Source organism: Eulemur rufifrons, chromosome 7 (assembly GCF_041146395.1).
Source record: "Eulemur rufifrons isolate Redbay chromosome 7, OSU_ERuf_1, whole genome shotgun sequence".
NCBI lineage: Eukaryota > Metazoa > Chordata > Mammalia > Primates > Lemuridae > Eulemur > Eulemur rufifrons.
In genome coordinates this window covers 126,520,284-126,536,376 of record NC_090989.1, presented here as the reverse complement: position 1 = coordinate 126,536,376, position 16,093 = coordinate 126,520,284, and the positions used below count along the sequence as shown (strand labels likewise).

The window sequence follows — 16,093 nt, the reverse complement described above, 5'->3', positions numbered from 1 at the left end:
CTTTCCCACAGTCTGGCACGATTACCACAACACACAAGGCCCTCGTGACCACACCTGGTCCAGGTTTCTCTTTCTTTTTTATATCTCTTCTTATTTTAATTTTCAACAGATAACGTAGTCATATGGCTCAACAATTTAAAAAGTATAAAGTGATCTACAAGGAACTGTCTTTCCTTTCCCCATCTCCCAGCCTCCTTGTTCCCTTCCATCAGGCAACCACTGTTATTCCTTCTCAGGAATCCTTCCAGACAGAGACGCATGCATCGCACACACAGGGCATATTCTCCTTGCCCCACCTTTTAAAACGAATGTTAGCAAATAATATACACTGTTTGCCTTGATTTTACTACCATATGTATTTGTTTTTACCTATATTTGTATATAAGATCTTCCTTATATATGTATATATGTCAGTGTGCACAGGCAAGCATTTGTGTATATATATTAATACATATGCACATAAATATTTCATTCTTTTTTATGATAGCATAGTGTCCCATTATAAGGGTGTGTCATAATGTATTTAACCAGGGCCTGGTGAACATTTAGATTGTTCCAAATATTACAAAGAAAACTCTGTACATATGTCTTTCCCCAAGTATGTGATCATATTTGTTGAATAAACTCTGAAAAAGGGGATTGTTGGTTCAAAGTGTATAGAATTTGAAATTCTGAAATTTACTGCCAAGTGGCTTCCCTAGGTGTGGACCCAATTTACATGCTCTCCCCCACAATGTGACGCTTATCAGTTTCCCTATATTCTTACCAATCCATCCTGAAATGTGTATAATGGAACTTGGGGGTCTTTGATACAGACATTTGGACCTGATAGACGAAAAATGGTATCTGCTTGAAACACCTCATTCACTAGACATCCAGAAGATAACAGTTTCTCCTCCTGCCTCTCTGCGCGCTGCACCTTAACCTCCTGTGCTTGTTCTTTCACATCTGCCTGACATCTAAACTTGGGAGGGCCAGGGCTCCCTCTTCTGTGTCCATAGTCACTTCTTACATGAGCTCAGTCTCCCAGCTTGAAAGAACATCTTTGCACTTATGATTTCCAAATTTATTACCTCCAGCCCAGACCTCAAACTTTAGACTTGGCATATCAAACTTGTCCAAAAACAAACCCCTGATCTTCCCTCTCAAACTTGCACCTGCCCCAGTCTTCCCCATCTTGATAAATAGCAGCTCCGTCTTCCCAGGATGGAGCAAAAATTCTCCGTCATACTGACTTTCCTCTTCCTCTCCTCCTCCTCTCCTCCTCCTCCACGTCCAATCCATCAATAAATCCTGTTAGCATGACCTTCAGAATGTTCACTTTTGTCATACAGAATTCTTCAAATACAGTCTAACACACAAGTTTGTTTGTTTAATCTCACATTGAAGCTTCTGGGTTTGTGTTAGTCCCTTGCAGCATCTCTGGCTTCGTTTGCGGCTCCTGTCTTTGCCACGTGATATTCCATGTTGCTCACTGCCACTGCTTGCACGGGCCTTATTGCCCTGCATATGTTCTTCTCCCTGTCTGGAATGCCTGTGCCCACCTGCCTTGGCTCCTAGACAAACCACCTTCTTGACTCAACTCCTGCCCTAAACTCTGGTTCAACTACCACCCCAGACACAGCTCTGCACACCTTCTCTGTGCAGTCAGGGCTGCAGGGCAGTGCACGCTCACCCTGCACTTATACCCTGGGCGGCAATGAGCAGCGCATATACCCAGCTCCAACGCTTGGCCTGGCACCCTCTGAGGGCAGGGTCCAGATCCTGTTTGTGGAATCTCCAGCTTCTGCTCAGACTGAGAGTAAGGACCTAATGTATGTTGAACAAATAAATTTGCAGCATTTTGACTTTAGTTCAACTCCACAAATACTTCCTGAGTGCCAGAGTTTTGTGCCAGATACTGTTCTTGGTGTTTGGGATGTGTGATGAACAAAGATCCCTGCCCTCAAGGAGTTTACACTCTAGTTGTAAGAAGACAGACAAAAAGTGATGAACCTCAGTAAATTATATGTTAAGTTAGAAAAAAATGACTGTTACAGATAAAGACAAGTAGAGCAGGGCAAGAGGTCAGGTGTACTGGGGATGCTTTTCAGCTCTGAGGGTGAAGTAAAACATCCAGTTCTGAATTATAGGCTTATAATCACATCCCAGGATTTTCTCTGTTTCCTCCCAACCCTTTTTTCCTTAGAGAACTCATCCACTCAAGTGGCTCTTCTATTTGGATGACGGCCAATTCCATCTGTAGGCCCAACCTCCACCCCGAGCTTCACTGTAGCTGCTTCAGCAATTTATTGGCTGTTTCCACCCGACCGTGGAACTGTGATCTCATGTGCAGCACATCTGAAACAGACCGTCACAACCAGCTTCTTCCTAACGAACATCTCAGGCATCACATTCTGTGGCAGGGAGCAGTATCTGAACGTGGAGGGCACAGCAGAGAGACAAGTCAATCACTGAGTCCTCAGGTGGGTCCCTGACTATTCAGTGACCCCATTGTCTCTAACAGTTTCCTGAAATGTTAAAGACGCTGTGAGAGAGAACTTTAAACAAGGGGCTTTATAATCAAATAAGTTTGGGAAGTGCTGAGTTAAACCAGAGGATATTTAGCTTGCCAAGATGTACTGAGAATCTCCAAAGGAGAATAAGTTGCATTATCAAAATCTGATGATGAAATCTTTTGCCCAAGGAACAGGACTAGTGTTCCCAGAATTAGGCTTTGGGAAATGTTGGCAAAATAAATAAATAAATAAATAAAATAAAAATGGGTTACCCTTGAATTAAAAGGCATCCATCATTGGGTCCAACCTGTATTTCCAACCCTCCTGAGGCAAATATTTCCCTTCAGCACTAGAAGCACACCTTGATGATGAAGCCTTCCAAGCTTTGGCCCACCTAAAATGCCCCGTTCCTTCTGCTTAACTTACACAAATCCCGCGTTCCCTCAAGCTCCACCTCCTCCCCTACCAAGACCCTCTGAGACTGCTCCTTTCTTCAAACTTCATTCATACCTGTTATCGATACCACTCAGTCGGTTGTGTTTTACAAACTTCCATGACAGCAGAGACTTTTATTGTCTTTTTTTGCATCTATAGTAAGTAATTAATACAATACCTAGTCATGGAACACATTCCACAAATCCATGATTGTGTTTTTTTCTTTAATATATTAACATGTTATTGACATGACATTGACCTACAATGAAAAATATAATGATCTATAATAAAATAGGTTAATCAAAGTTGCTTTCAATTCCTTATTCTTAAAAGATATGTTTACCTCTAAATATTGTTAAAACATTCTTAGATTGCATTTGTTCACTTTTACCCAATCCCTTATATATTTCCTTTTACAATTCCTTATACAGTTATATTATAGGATTTGTGAACCATAGAATTTGAGAGCTGGAAAAGCCTTAGGGATCATTTAGGCCAAATTACTTTATTTTAGACCCGAGGATACCTATTATATTGAACCTTCTGGTATTTGTATGAGAAAGGTGATTTATTTTATTTGTGAACTTTACTTGAATTGTAGTTCTTCTCAGCTTTGATAAGCAATTATAATAGAAGTACTAATACCCAAAGTGGTTTTTTTTTAATGCAAGCACCAGAGTTGAAAACAACCTGACCTCACTCCTTACCCCTCCCCAGCAAAGCACCTCCTGAGATGACCCCGAGAGCTTTCGGTGACTTTGGGTTTACAAAGGAAGGAGGGGAGGAAGATGTGACAAGAGAACACAGCTTTGGGATTTGATCACAGAACAGGTACCCCAGGAAGGGCAAGCATTCCCCCAACTTCCCTCCCCTTCATTCACGGCGTTGGGGAAACGGCACCGGGGAAAGCTATGTTATGAAGAAGGAGTATGCTGTTCTAGAAAGATAACCTGGCTGTCACTTGATCACATAGTGAGTGCGTGTCAGTCTGAGCAGTCACCTGTGCTGTCCCTGTGAGGGACAGAGGCAAGAGGCTCAGGGAGAGAGCGTGCACCTGGAGGGGGCCTGCTCTGCTATACCCTCCAAAGAGAGGTTCTCAAAACCTGGAGGTGCTCTTTACAACGCAACTTCCTGAGCTCCACCTCCAAAGATTCAATATTTTGGAGGAGATGCAAAGAGACTGCATTTTTGAAAAGCATCCCCAGCAGATTCTGACCACACTTATGAAAAATACTCTGTGGGAATCTTACAGCAGGATCAGGGTGAGGATTATAGGAGATGGCCGGGGTGTGGTGAGATGGTGGGTTTCTAGAGACCAGTTGCTTCTTTTGAAGTTTTTGCCCTGAATGAGTTGGCCTTGCTGTCACCTTTGTGATCATTTCCTCTGCCACCCTTATCAGTGATGAGGGTCCCTGGTGAGGGAATTAAAGAAAGTGATGGGCGGGGGGCACTGATGCCCCTGCCACTTCTTTACTTCCCATGGCTTCATTAATTATTAGCTAATTAATTAGCAAGTGCCTAAGAGAGGATACGGTGATTCAATACGCAGCCTTTAAGAACAGGACAGATCCTGTGGGTTCCACAGGGCGCCTGGGAGTCTGACGCAGGTTCCCTGTGTCTCAGCTTCAGAAAGGGTCACTCTGCACCTTCAAAGTTAGGCGTTAACCTTCCCCCTCAAAACTCATGCTGATGGGCTGCAATTTATGTGTCCTGTGACATCACATGGGATGACTTGTTTAATCTTTTAGCCTTTGTACGTATCTGTGATCCAGCCATTCCAAAATTGCTGCTTATGCAGTTGATCTTAGGTCACTGCACTTTTAGAACCTACAGGGCCATCAGGGAATCATAAAATCCACTGACACTTTGAAAGAGGAAAATGAAGCAGAGAGGGGTCAAGTGACTAACCTAAAGTCACACAGCAAGACATGGTACAGAGGGCATGAGAACAGGGGTCTCTGGATTCCTAGCAAAGAACCTTTTACTTTTATAAAACAGCTGAGAAACAGTCTGACATAAAAGAAAATAAAAGTTACAAGGTTCCCAGATTTCCTTTTGCAAATACAGTTGGCCCTTGAAGGATGCTGGGGTTAGGGGCACTGACCTGCAAGCAGTAGAAAATCTGTGTATAATTTTTGACTCCCTCCAAACTTAACTGCTAATAGCCTACTGTTGACTGGAAGCCTTACCAATAATATAAACAGTCAGTTAACACATATTTTGTATGTTATATGTATTACATACTATATTCTTATAATAAAGTAAACTAGAGAAATAAATGTTATTAAGAAAATCATAAAGAGAAAACATATTTGCTATTCATTAAGTGGAGATGGATCATCATAAAGGTCTTCATCCTCATCATCTTCGCATTGAGTAGGCTGAGGAAGAGGAGGGAGAGGAGGGGTTGGTTTTGCTGTCTCAGGGTGGCAGAGACAGAAGAGGTGGAGGAGGTGGAAAGGGAGTCAGGAGAGGCAGACACACTCAGTGTGACTTTACGAGAATACATTATAATTTCTGTCTGACTTTCTTGCTTTTGCACATCTCTAAAAATGTTTCTGTATGGTACCAATCCTCCTTCTACCATTTGCCTTAGTTCCAGCACCTGTACCATAGAAAGGTCCATGTTGCAAAAGAAGTTAAAAGTCGTCTTGAATAATCTGAACCTTTTTCTCCAGATTGTCTAATGTCAATTGTTTCTGGCACTGCTTCTTCCATGTCTTCTTCCTCATTGTATGGCACTGGTTGGGAAGTACTCATCTTCCTCAAGTCTTCGGTTAATTCCTCTAGTGTGGCGTCTATTAGCTCTTGAATTTCTCCAAGATTCATATCTTAAAACCCTTCACTCCTCACCTCTTTTCCTATATCCACAATCTCTTTTATGATTTCCTTGATTGGCTCTGTCATAGAGTCTGTGAAGTCACACATAACATCTGAACACAGTTTTCTCCTGTGAGAATTTATTATTTCAGGCTTGATGGCTTTCATGGCTTTTTCTTTAACAATGATGACATCTTCGATGGTGTAATCCTTCTAGACTGTCACGATGTTCTCTCTATTGGGGTTCTCCTTCACAGTGTTGACAATTCTTTCCATGGAGTACCGTGTGTAATGAGCCTTGAAGGTCCTTATGACTCCCTGATCTAGAGGCTGAATTAAACATGTTGTGTTTTGGGGCAAGAAGATCACTCCAATGCCTTCAGTGTTGAACTCATGGGGTTCTGGGTGGCCAGGGTCATTGTCTACTATCAAAAGAACTTTAAAAGGCAGTCCCTTACTGACAAGGTACTTCCCGACTTCAGGAACAAAGCATTGATGGAACCAATCAGAAAAAGGGTTTTCATTGTCCAGGCCTTCTTATTGTACAATCCAAAGACTGGTATTTTTCTTTTCCCTTCAAGGTTTGGGGGTAGCAGCTTTATAGGTAAGGGCAGTCTTGATCATAAACCCAACTGGATCTGCACAAAACAGTAGAGTTAGCCTATTTCTTCCTGCCTTAAATCCTGGTGCTCATTTATCTTCCTTACTAATAAATGTCCTTTGTGGTATTTTTTTCCCCAATGGGGCACTTTGATCTGCATTAAAAACCTGTTCAGACAGATACCTTTTCATCTCAATTATTTTCTTAATGGCATCTGGGAACTCATCTGCTGCCTCTTGGTCAGCAGAAGCTGCTTCTTTGGTTATCTTGACATTTTTTTTTTTTTTTTTTTTGAGACAGAGTCTCACTCTGTTGCCCAGGCTAGAGTGAGTGCCGTGGCGTCAGTCTAGCTCACAGCAACCTCAAACTCCTGGGCTTAAGCGATCCTACTGCCTCAGCCTCCCGAGTAGCTGGGACTACAGGCATGCGCCACCATGCCCGGCTAATTTTTTGTATATATATATTTTAGTTGTCCATATAATTTCTTCCTATTTTTAGTAGAGATGGGGTCTCACTCTTGCTCAGGCTGGTATCTTGACATTTTTAAGTAAAACTTCTTTCTAAAATTATCAAACCATCCTTTGCTGGTATTAAATTCTCCAGCTTTAGATCCTTCACTCTCCTTTTGCTTTAAGTTGTCATATAATGACTGCTTTTTCTTGAATCATATTAGAGTCTAAAGGTATGCCTTTCTTATAGCAATCCTGCACCCACATTGAAAGGTGCATTTACAATATGAGATAAAAAGATATTTTGCAAAAAGTGCAAGGTTTTCACACCTACTGGGGTGGCTGCAGCAATGGCTTCATACATTTCTTTTTCCTTTTTTACTGTCCTTATGCTTGATTCATTTATCTGGAAATGGTGGGCAACTGCAGCTGCAGACTTCAATCTATGTTTCACACCAAGTAATTCAACTTTTTCATGTTATGTCATGATTTTGCTTCTTGGGAGCACTTCCAGCATGACTAGTGGCACTTTGTATGGGTCCCATGGTGTTATTTGAGGTTTACAGTATTGCACTAAACACGAAGAAAAATATGCGAGAACCATGAAGTCACTTTTTACTAAGATACTCAATTTACTGAAGAGAGAAACTGCTTACAAAGATGACTAGTGTCACATGGTATTTTAAGCAGGTACTCACAACATTTGAACTCATTGCAACAGTAACAGAAGGTGGCTACAAAATTATTACAGTAGTAAAGTATGTATTAAAGTTAATTTTATGCAATTATGATTTAATACTGCATCTTTGTTTACATTTTTCTTGATTGAATGGCAACATGTACAGTCTGTGTGTGTAAGTTTTGATAAATTTTAACTTTTTCTAATAGGTTTCTGCACATTTTATGGTAGTAAATGATAAAATAGACCAGTATCTACATATATTTTATACATTCATGACATACCTTTTTCTTAATTTTCTGATATTTCTAGGCTACGTGATTCGTTTGCAAGTTTTTTCAAATTGCTGCAAATCTCCAAAAAATTTTCCAATATATTTATTGGAAAAAAATCCACCTATACATGGACCCATGCAGTTGAAACCCATGTTGTACAAGAGTCAGCTGTATTTTCAAGCAGAACATTTGTAAAGTGCTTGCAGAATGAATCTAACAGATGATTTTGTTTACTGTGTTGGGCAAGATAACGATATGAGTGAACCAAGTGATGGGTGGTGACAGCTTACTTATCTGATAACCTCAGTTCCTAAAATACACTGAGATCTATTTCGAAAAGAAAGTCTCTGAGTAATGAAACCCAGGTCACGTAGGCTTGGCCTGACATTCTGTTCGTTCTCCCCATACAAGAGTGCATCGGGCCCTCATTTTTTTTTTTTTTTAGGTAAGATAAATCTATCAAATCACAGGGGAGATGCCAACTGCTAAGCAGACTTGAAGCAGCAATAGAAGGGGGAAGAAAGAATGGAGTACAAATAGACAGGTGGCAATTCAGTACAAATTAGCAGTAGGAAGTGAGAGCTGAACTGACCTCAGGGATGGACCTGAACAGGCACAGCAGGCAGGCGGCTGAGCAGGTTAGGGGGCCTCCAAACCTAACTGCTTGGGGGATCAATGCACTGACCCGCAGCATCTCAAGAGGACCCTGAGTCACTAAAACTAAAGGTCAAATCATTTTTGGCAAACCAAATTTAAGAAAACCGGGATATTCAGGATTCATTACAGAAAATTTCCCATTAAAATGATAAAAACAAAGGGTAATTAAAGCTTCCATCATTGGAAAGTTACCTTATATTCTACTGTACTCAGTGATGATGCAACCCTGGCCATGCATGAGAATCCCGTAGAGCTTTTAGCAAAGAAACTTCTATTTAAAGAGGTCTGGAGTAAGCTGGGTTGTCTTTTATTTAGAGCTTGATCCTCCCCTCTAACAGTCATTCTGAAAGAGCACAGAACCAATTCTCCTGCCAGAAGAGGAACCAGGCTCTCACCCAACCAGGAACGCAGGCTTCATGTCTGCCCTGGGCATGCCCATGAACGGGGGGGCCGGCAAGGGCCTTCTGCAGCCCTCTGCCCCTCCATAAACTACACTGTCCCCGAGCCAAGTGTGGACCACCTTGCTGGGAACACCCTCAGTTCTGTGGCAGCTTCTGCCCTTGATTCCTTCCTTCTTTTTTCTTCAAATTTAGTTTTTATCAGAACTATGCATGCACGTAAAGAGCCAATTAATTGTCTGCATTTCCCCTTCCCCAGAAGCAGTCATATTCAACACCTTTAGCTGATTTTTTTCCTTTAGTATGTATGTCCATATAACATGGTTATATTGTTCAGTTAGAATGTTTTTTCAAGCATTACCTATTAAATTCCCCATATGAAGGATGAGAATTTTGCTATTTTTAATCTCACTGACAGAACACAGGGATCTGATTGCTTCTTAATCCAGCTTTCAGACAGTTCTTTTCCTTTACCCTTGGCTTTACCCCAGCTTCCAGAGGTACCTGGCGCCACCAAATCAGTTCTGAGCTGGTGGCCTGCCATGAGAGTCAGGTGGCTTGTCGGGTCCCCCCACCGCCATCCTTGGATTCAGCTTCCTTGAGTGGGCAGCTAAGCCAATTATCACTTGTTCAGCTGTTTTTCAGTTTCCAGAATTTTGTTGCTCCCATTTTCTTCATCCTTATGGATTCATGCCTTTAAAAATACCCCTTACTGTCATTTTAATGAGGTTTTAGAAGGGAGTGGAGATTAAATGCATGTGTTAATTCACCATCTTTAACAGGAAGGATGTCATTGATTTCTTTTTTTCTCCTCCAGAGAACAATTTATTTTCCATTTAAAATCTCCTGATAAAAACACCCAGCTCACTGAAGCAAAGCAGTCTAGGTTTCCTTCTAGATCATCTTCCTATCCTTTATGAAGCAGATCAATTCAGTGACTACAAAGGAAATTATAACCCAAACATAGGCTACAGTTTTGGCCACTGAAAGAGAGAAAGAGATAGATATTAGAAGTGGAAAAGACTTTTCCCCTGAAAGAATTTGGCAAATTTTTTATCAACTTTTATAATTTTGTAAAAAATGAACTTTTACGATGCTTCTCCCTCTGCAGATTCCTGTTCAGCTCCCCTGGACACGTTCCACCAATCTCCTACTTGAGAATGTTGTGTGTGTGTGTGTGTGTGTGTGTGTTTACCTGGCTTATTAATTTACACACACTCATTCTTGTACAGCCATGTCACTTCTCACTCACACGGTGACGCAGACCCACTCATCTCACTTCACCCCTGCACGATCCTACAAGTAACTGGTCCCTTTGCCTGGCACTGCTGACCTCTGACTCTGCACAAACGCCCCTACCCTCTTGCCCTGTCTTGAGTCGCCTCTTTCCCCTGGTGTTCTCCTATGGCCCTAATTCCCTGCCCACCTCCTCAATGGAAAACACTCCTCTCAGAATTTGTCTCAATGTCACAGCTTTCTGTGTTATCTCAGAAGAGGGGTCTTTCCCCCTTTCTAAGGTCAAGTGTTTCAAAACTATACTTCATTCTCGCCCTCCTCACATCTTCCACCCTAATCTCTTTCTCATCTTTTAATGTCTTCCTCGTCACTGGATCTTTTACATTCCTAGCAACATGGTTTTCTTATTAAAATTTCCCTTTACTCCCCGACTCTCTGTGCTGCCACATTCTCTTCCTAGCAGAGTGGATGACACAGGCAGGCTGCCTCCAACTGCACATCACTAGGTTGCTTCCCCTGCTCTTTCCAGGGTCCCTTTGGGTCATCCGCCTACTGAGGCCTGCGAGTTCCCAGCCTGCCATGCTTGGAGGTCGTCACTTCTCAGCATTCGTCTCCTGCCCATTCCCTCTTCCCAATAATGACATTAGCATACACAAGTCCCTTTCTACAAAAATCAATTACATCACCAGCACTCTGCAACTGTCCAAAATGGGTGCACTTTGAAACATGTGACTGGGGGTAAGTGTTTGACTCATTTCCATTGAATTGTTTAAATGTAGTTTTAACTAATAAAAATATACACTTGTGTTTTAAAAATGTGAAAAACTTTTAAAATAATGCTTTCTTGTAGCACTTTGGTGACTTTTATCTTCATTGCCAAGATTAAAGTTCTGTAAGCAGAATAACAATTACTTATCAAAAGTAAAATCTTATGCAAATGTCTTTTGAGCCCAAAAAAATTGGCAATTCTTCATATGACTAATGACTATATGTCCTTACAATAACTGTAAACATGAGAAACAAAAGATCAAAGGACTCTAAAATAAGTACTCAGGATAACAGAAGGGCTGAGTAGGCGTTCAGCAGTAACTGTGAAACCAAAAGATAATCTGTACTTACTGCTTAAGATCTTTAAACCCAGAGCAACTTGAACTACTACACAGAGGTTATTCTCCCTTGCCCTAAGCAAAATCCCTAACAGACAAGACTCTTCAGCTTTTTAAGTACAAGCAAACACATCCCTTACTGAAATCAAAGCGATGAACAACATAAAGCCACGTGATACTATAATAGAAATTATCAAATTTCATAAACCAATGAATTTGAAAGAATTGGTACTAACTCGAATTAATAAATAGTTCTTTTCTTCTGATAAACAGTTCTTTTATCAAATTCCACAAAGTTCACAATTTTTACAGCAATACAAGCATTTAATGGAATCAAATGGTTAAAGCCAAATCACATTTAGTCAGTTACTGTTTGAACGACCACTCTGCGCAGACTGTCAGAACAGATGTCCTGAGTGAAATACAGGGAGTAACTTAATACACAATCTTGGTGCCACAGGAGGTTATTATCCTGTTTAGAAGATGGAATACGTTAATAAAATACACAATAACTGAAGAAGCCCCACCAACTGAATAAAATAAATGGCTTGAATGGCTGAATAGAATGGTTTAGGTAACATAAATCCTGGAATCATGAAAGACCTCCTGGAAAACTGTTGAGAGAATTTAAAAAGAAAAGTGCAGATTGGCAGAGAAGATGGAGAGAGGTCTTACTAGAAGGATGGCATGTGAAAATCTGATTAAGTAGAAATACACAGGGAACAGGGAAGGGCAACCCAAGGAAGGGTGGCTGACTCACCCTCCCTCCCTTTCCTTCCTCACTGCTCCCAAAAGCATCTTCCTCAGCTATTGCCATAGCCCCCCAATCAGGTTCTGCCCCCCAAAATCCTCTGCACACAGCTACTGCGGTCATTACCTTAAATGTCCATAATATTTAAGTCTCTCTCCCGTTCTGCTCAAACACCAATGTCTCCCTACTATCTCACAAATGCACTGGAGACTCCTAAGTAACACACAGTGAGTACTCAACATATTTGTGCTTACTTTCATATCTCCTATTCATGAAGGTTCTAGAAGGCAACCAGTCATGATTTTTTCATATTTTGGTACACAAGAGCTCCAAAATCCTTATGCATTATCAAATGTATGAACAGACATTTTAATCAATAAATTTTATATAACATTGGCAAAATGGTGGGCCAGCTGGTAGATGACCTCATTCCTCCTAATGAAGTTAGGGGCTTAGGCTTGATAAGAGACCCTGGTAAGCTACTGGATGATTTTGTGTAGGGTAGTGACATGAAAAAAATTGTGTTTGAAGAGCTTGTTTTAGTTGTAGATTGTAGGGAGAATTCACCCGGAAAGGGTAGAAAGATTACTTTGATGACACTATTTTGTGGACAAGATGAGTAAAACAAACAAGATGAGGATCTTGGAGTTTGTTGATCAGTTGCTAATGTGAATGTTTTCATTCAATAAATACCAGAAAAGAAAACTGTCATGCATATCCTTGTCTTCAATCTATTTTAAATAAGTTCATTTCCAGGATAGAGGTGACTTTTTTCAAGGTAACCAACAGTTACAGTCTCTTGATTTGAAAGAACAGCAACCAAAACACCTTAGAAAGTAAGGATATTCTTATTTATGGCTTACAAATATTCTCCATATTAGAATCTTCTAAACTGACACTCAAAAAAATCAGAAAATTAAAAGAACTCCATTTTGTGCATTTTTATTACAATGCAGGGTATTTAATTTTTTGGTTTTACCACAACTAAAATTAACTAGATGGCTGTTTATGTAAGTATAATTTTGTAACCTAGTATAACATTTGGATGTTAAATTAATGAATTTTTCAGCACTTGAAAATGTCAGTACATTAAAAAGTGTCAGGAGGTTGTAACTGGCACCATTCTCCTTTCTAAGAAGCCATTCTCTCTCTGCTCAAGCCCCCCCATCCCACTGTGTACTGAAGTCATGGGTGACTGACTGGCAGGAGGTTTGGCAACACAAGTAACACCGAAGAGGACAGATTAGTGCGGAAGTTCTCAATCTTGGCTGTACATTAGAAACACCTGAGAATTTTTAACAGCTATTAATTCCCAGCCCACAGCCCATACCCCAGATCAAAGTTGATATACTTTGAAAGCTCCCCACAGATGACTTTGTTATCAAGGGGTGAGAACCACTGAGTTAGTATTTTGTTTTGAAAATAATTTTCATATTTGATTTTCTTGATAGAGTATCAAAAGGATGAAATAGTTTTCGGGCAAAATATGTGATGCTAGTAATTTTATTTTAAAGAAAGGAAACAAACTTTCACTTACCTGCCTTCTGACAATGTACGATCTTTTCATATACAGCATCTGCATTTTCAATCAATGCCTTGAGGGACTGAATCATCTGCAAAGGGAACACCCAGACATGAGATTACACCTGACAACTAGACACCCTTCTGCACTCATGCATGAGGCTCTGCTCCTAAAAACAGGCTGGTGGGATGATGCAAAATGCTTTTTTACTGACTTTTCACTACTCAAGTTCCAGTGTGTATGTGAAAAATGATAAAATCATGCATCCACACATGAAGGTTTATGCAAGATGTAAACAGTATTATGTTCTAGGTGGAGTTAAGCTAGTACAACACTGAACTTGAACCCTAAGCCAATACTGAACTGAATTCATTTCCATGTGAAAAGCTATAAATAAATATGTGTGCATATCTCTTCTGAGTTTTAAATTGTATTTTTCGTTATCCATTTTACCAAACTCTTCATCTTATAGAAAGCTTCAACACCTATACACTTTACCCATTTCAGCCAAAATGTTTTCATCTGAAAATCAGTTTAAAACATGAGGATCAAAAAATAGCATTTATTTGATGCCATTCATTACTAATGATATCTCTCAAACCAGTATTTTTTTGTTCCTATCAATGGTTTCTAAAATGTTCAATTTTGACTTCTTGTTTCAAATTGCATGTGCATGTTTTAAGAGCCCAAGCTTGAAGAAGAGAATCAGGGCACAGCTGATCAATTATTTTACTCACCAAAAAGTTAGCAAAAGCTCTGCCTGAAGTAATCTTGTTGGCTCTAAAATCACTATAAAAATGAGATAGCCAGATTCAGCTCTCATGGCCCAAATAGGTACAATTATAAACTTGCCTTAGTACAAATTCTAAATTTTTGCATTTAAAAGTCTAAATATTTTGCATCATAATATTACTTATTTTCCATGACCATCCTATGTTAGATAACAAACACCCACCCGTTCCTTTCAATCTGCCTGTGTTTCTTTACAGCATTGATCACTAACTGCCACAGTAATTACTTTATAATAACTAAATACATGTAGTTTGGATTATTTGTATAGCTCAGAGAACACCATATTTCGATAATTTATACTTATTTGAACTAAAATATAATCAACATGCCTCTTAAGAAGTGCACTAGATTCTTAAAGTTAGTCAAACAGTATTTATCAACTTCCCCAGTTCTCAAAAAAGCATAGGAAACATCAAAAGTTTAAAAGCCAAAGTAGGCACTTTTTTATGGCTTCCTAATATATCTTCATTATTCACGGAGGGTCTACCACAGGCAGCCCCTGTGTAGAAACTGGGACACATGATCTACAGGATAGAGCCCCTGCCATCAAGAAGTCCACAGCCCAGTGGCAGAGCCTGCACTTTGGAACTCACTACTTTCAAATTCAGTCTTCAAGATCTGAGTCATTCCTGTAAATTAAAATATTCTGTTTTACAGCTTGACATATCGAACAGGCAGTGATAAAAATGAATAGTTAAGAACTCTATTATACTGATATAGAGTCATTTGTACCATTATATAATTTGCATACTGAAAAGGTTCATACCGTCATCAGTAACCTTTCTCAGCTTTGATGTCAAGCCAAATGAGAGACAGGAAAAAGCAAGGACTTCTTCAAGCAAGGATAGTGGTTGTCACAGCTTAATATCAAAGAACTGGCCAACTGTGCCTCCATCATTCAAACAGGAAAAAGAAAAAAAAAAAAAAAAACAAAAAACAAAAACAGCCCCAAACAAGCAATGAAATGAACCTGTTCATGAACCAAATGACCAGGCCAGGAGCAGCAACACAAGGAATGGGGAGAAGAAAACAGCAGCGTTAAGCACAGGCTCACACATCCGGGCAAGGAAGTCAAAACAAATTCATACCAGGGATGGTACAGAGACAGAGAGCACAGAGTGTACGGGTTCCAATCCTCGTTCTGCTATTTATCAGCTTTGTCATCTAGGACAAGATATTTAACCTCATAACCATAACTTCCCACCTGTAAAATGAGCTTATTAAAGACATAACACCTCATAATGTGAGGATTAAATGAAAGGATGCGTGTGGAGCGACTGGCACAATGAAGACACTTGCAAATGGTAGCTGTCACGGTTGACTCCCCATTTATCCAGGAGGCCTGGCAGAGCATCTTCTGGTAGCCCAAAATTAGCTGAGTGCCTTCCTTTCATATGCTCACTGGCAATGTTTCCAACACTCATTACTAATTTTAGTTTTACTTGAAAAGCCTGGTGTGATGAAGCTCAGAGAAACAACAAATTGCATTATTATTCTTAGAATCATCTTCCTTCCAGTTTAAGTATCACCAAAGGTTAAATAATTATGCACCTTTCACCCGTAAAATATATGCAATGCTTAAAAAATGCATATCCATCTCAATGGTCTGGACAGAGACACTCACTTGCCTCCTGCGCCCTGTGCTACTCGGAGGATCATTCCTTTATTCTCGGGACATTTACTGAGGCCCTCTATTTGTGGCTCTCTGAGCTAAGTGCTGACGATGAATAAAGAACAGTTGCTGACCCTGGGACTATGACAGGGAGAGAAGAAACACACACAAACAAACAGTAACTAGAATAAAATGTGGCATTGCTATTGTAGCCCGTGACCTATTGGGTGTGATAAAGTTAAATACTCCTGAGCCACAGCCC

At 40.2% G+C, this 16,093-nt stretch overlaps 1 protein-coding gene across 1 annotated transcript in view; it reads right to left on the bottom strand.

The window, feature by feature from the left end:
- The window catches only part of PLCL2 (phospholipase C like 2), a 182,456-nt gene that overhangs the window by 28,608 nt on the left and 137,755 nt on the right, over positions 1 to 16,093 (bottom strand). Inside the window, exon 4 of the mRNA XM_069473280.1 lies at positions 13,443 to 13,518. Coding sequence (XP_069329381.1) covers positions 13,443 to 13,518 — 76 coding nt within the window. The remainder of the gene's footprint in view (positions 1 to 13,442; positions 13,519 to 16,093) is intronic.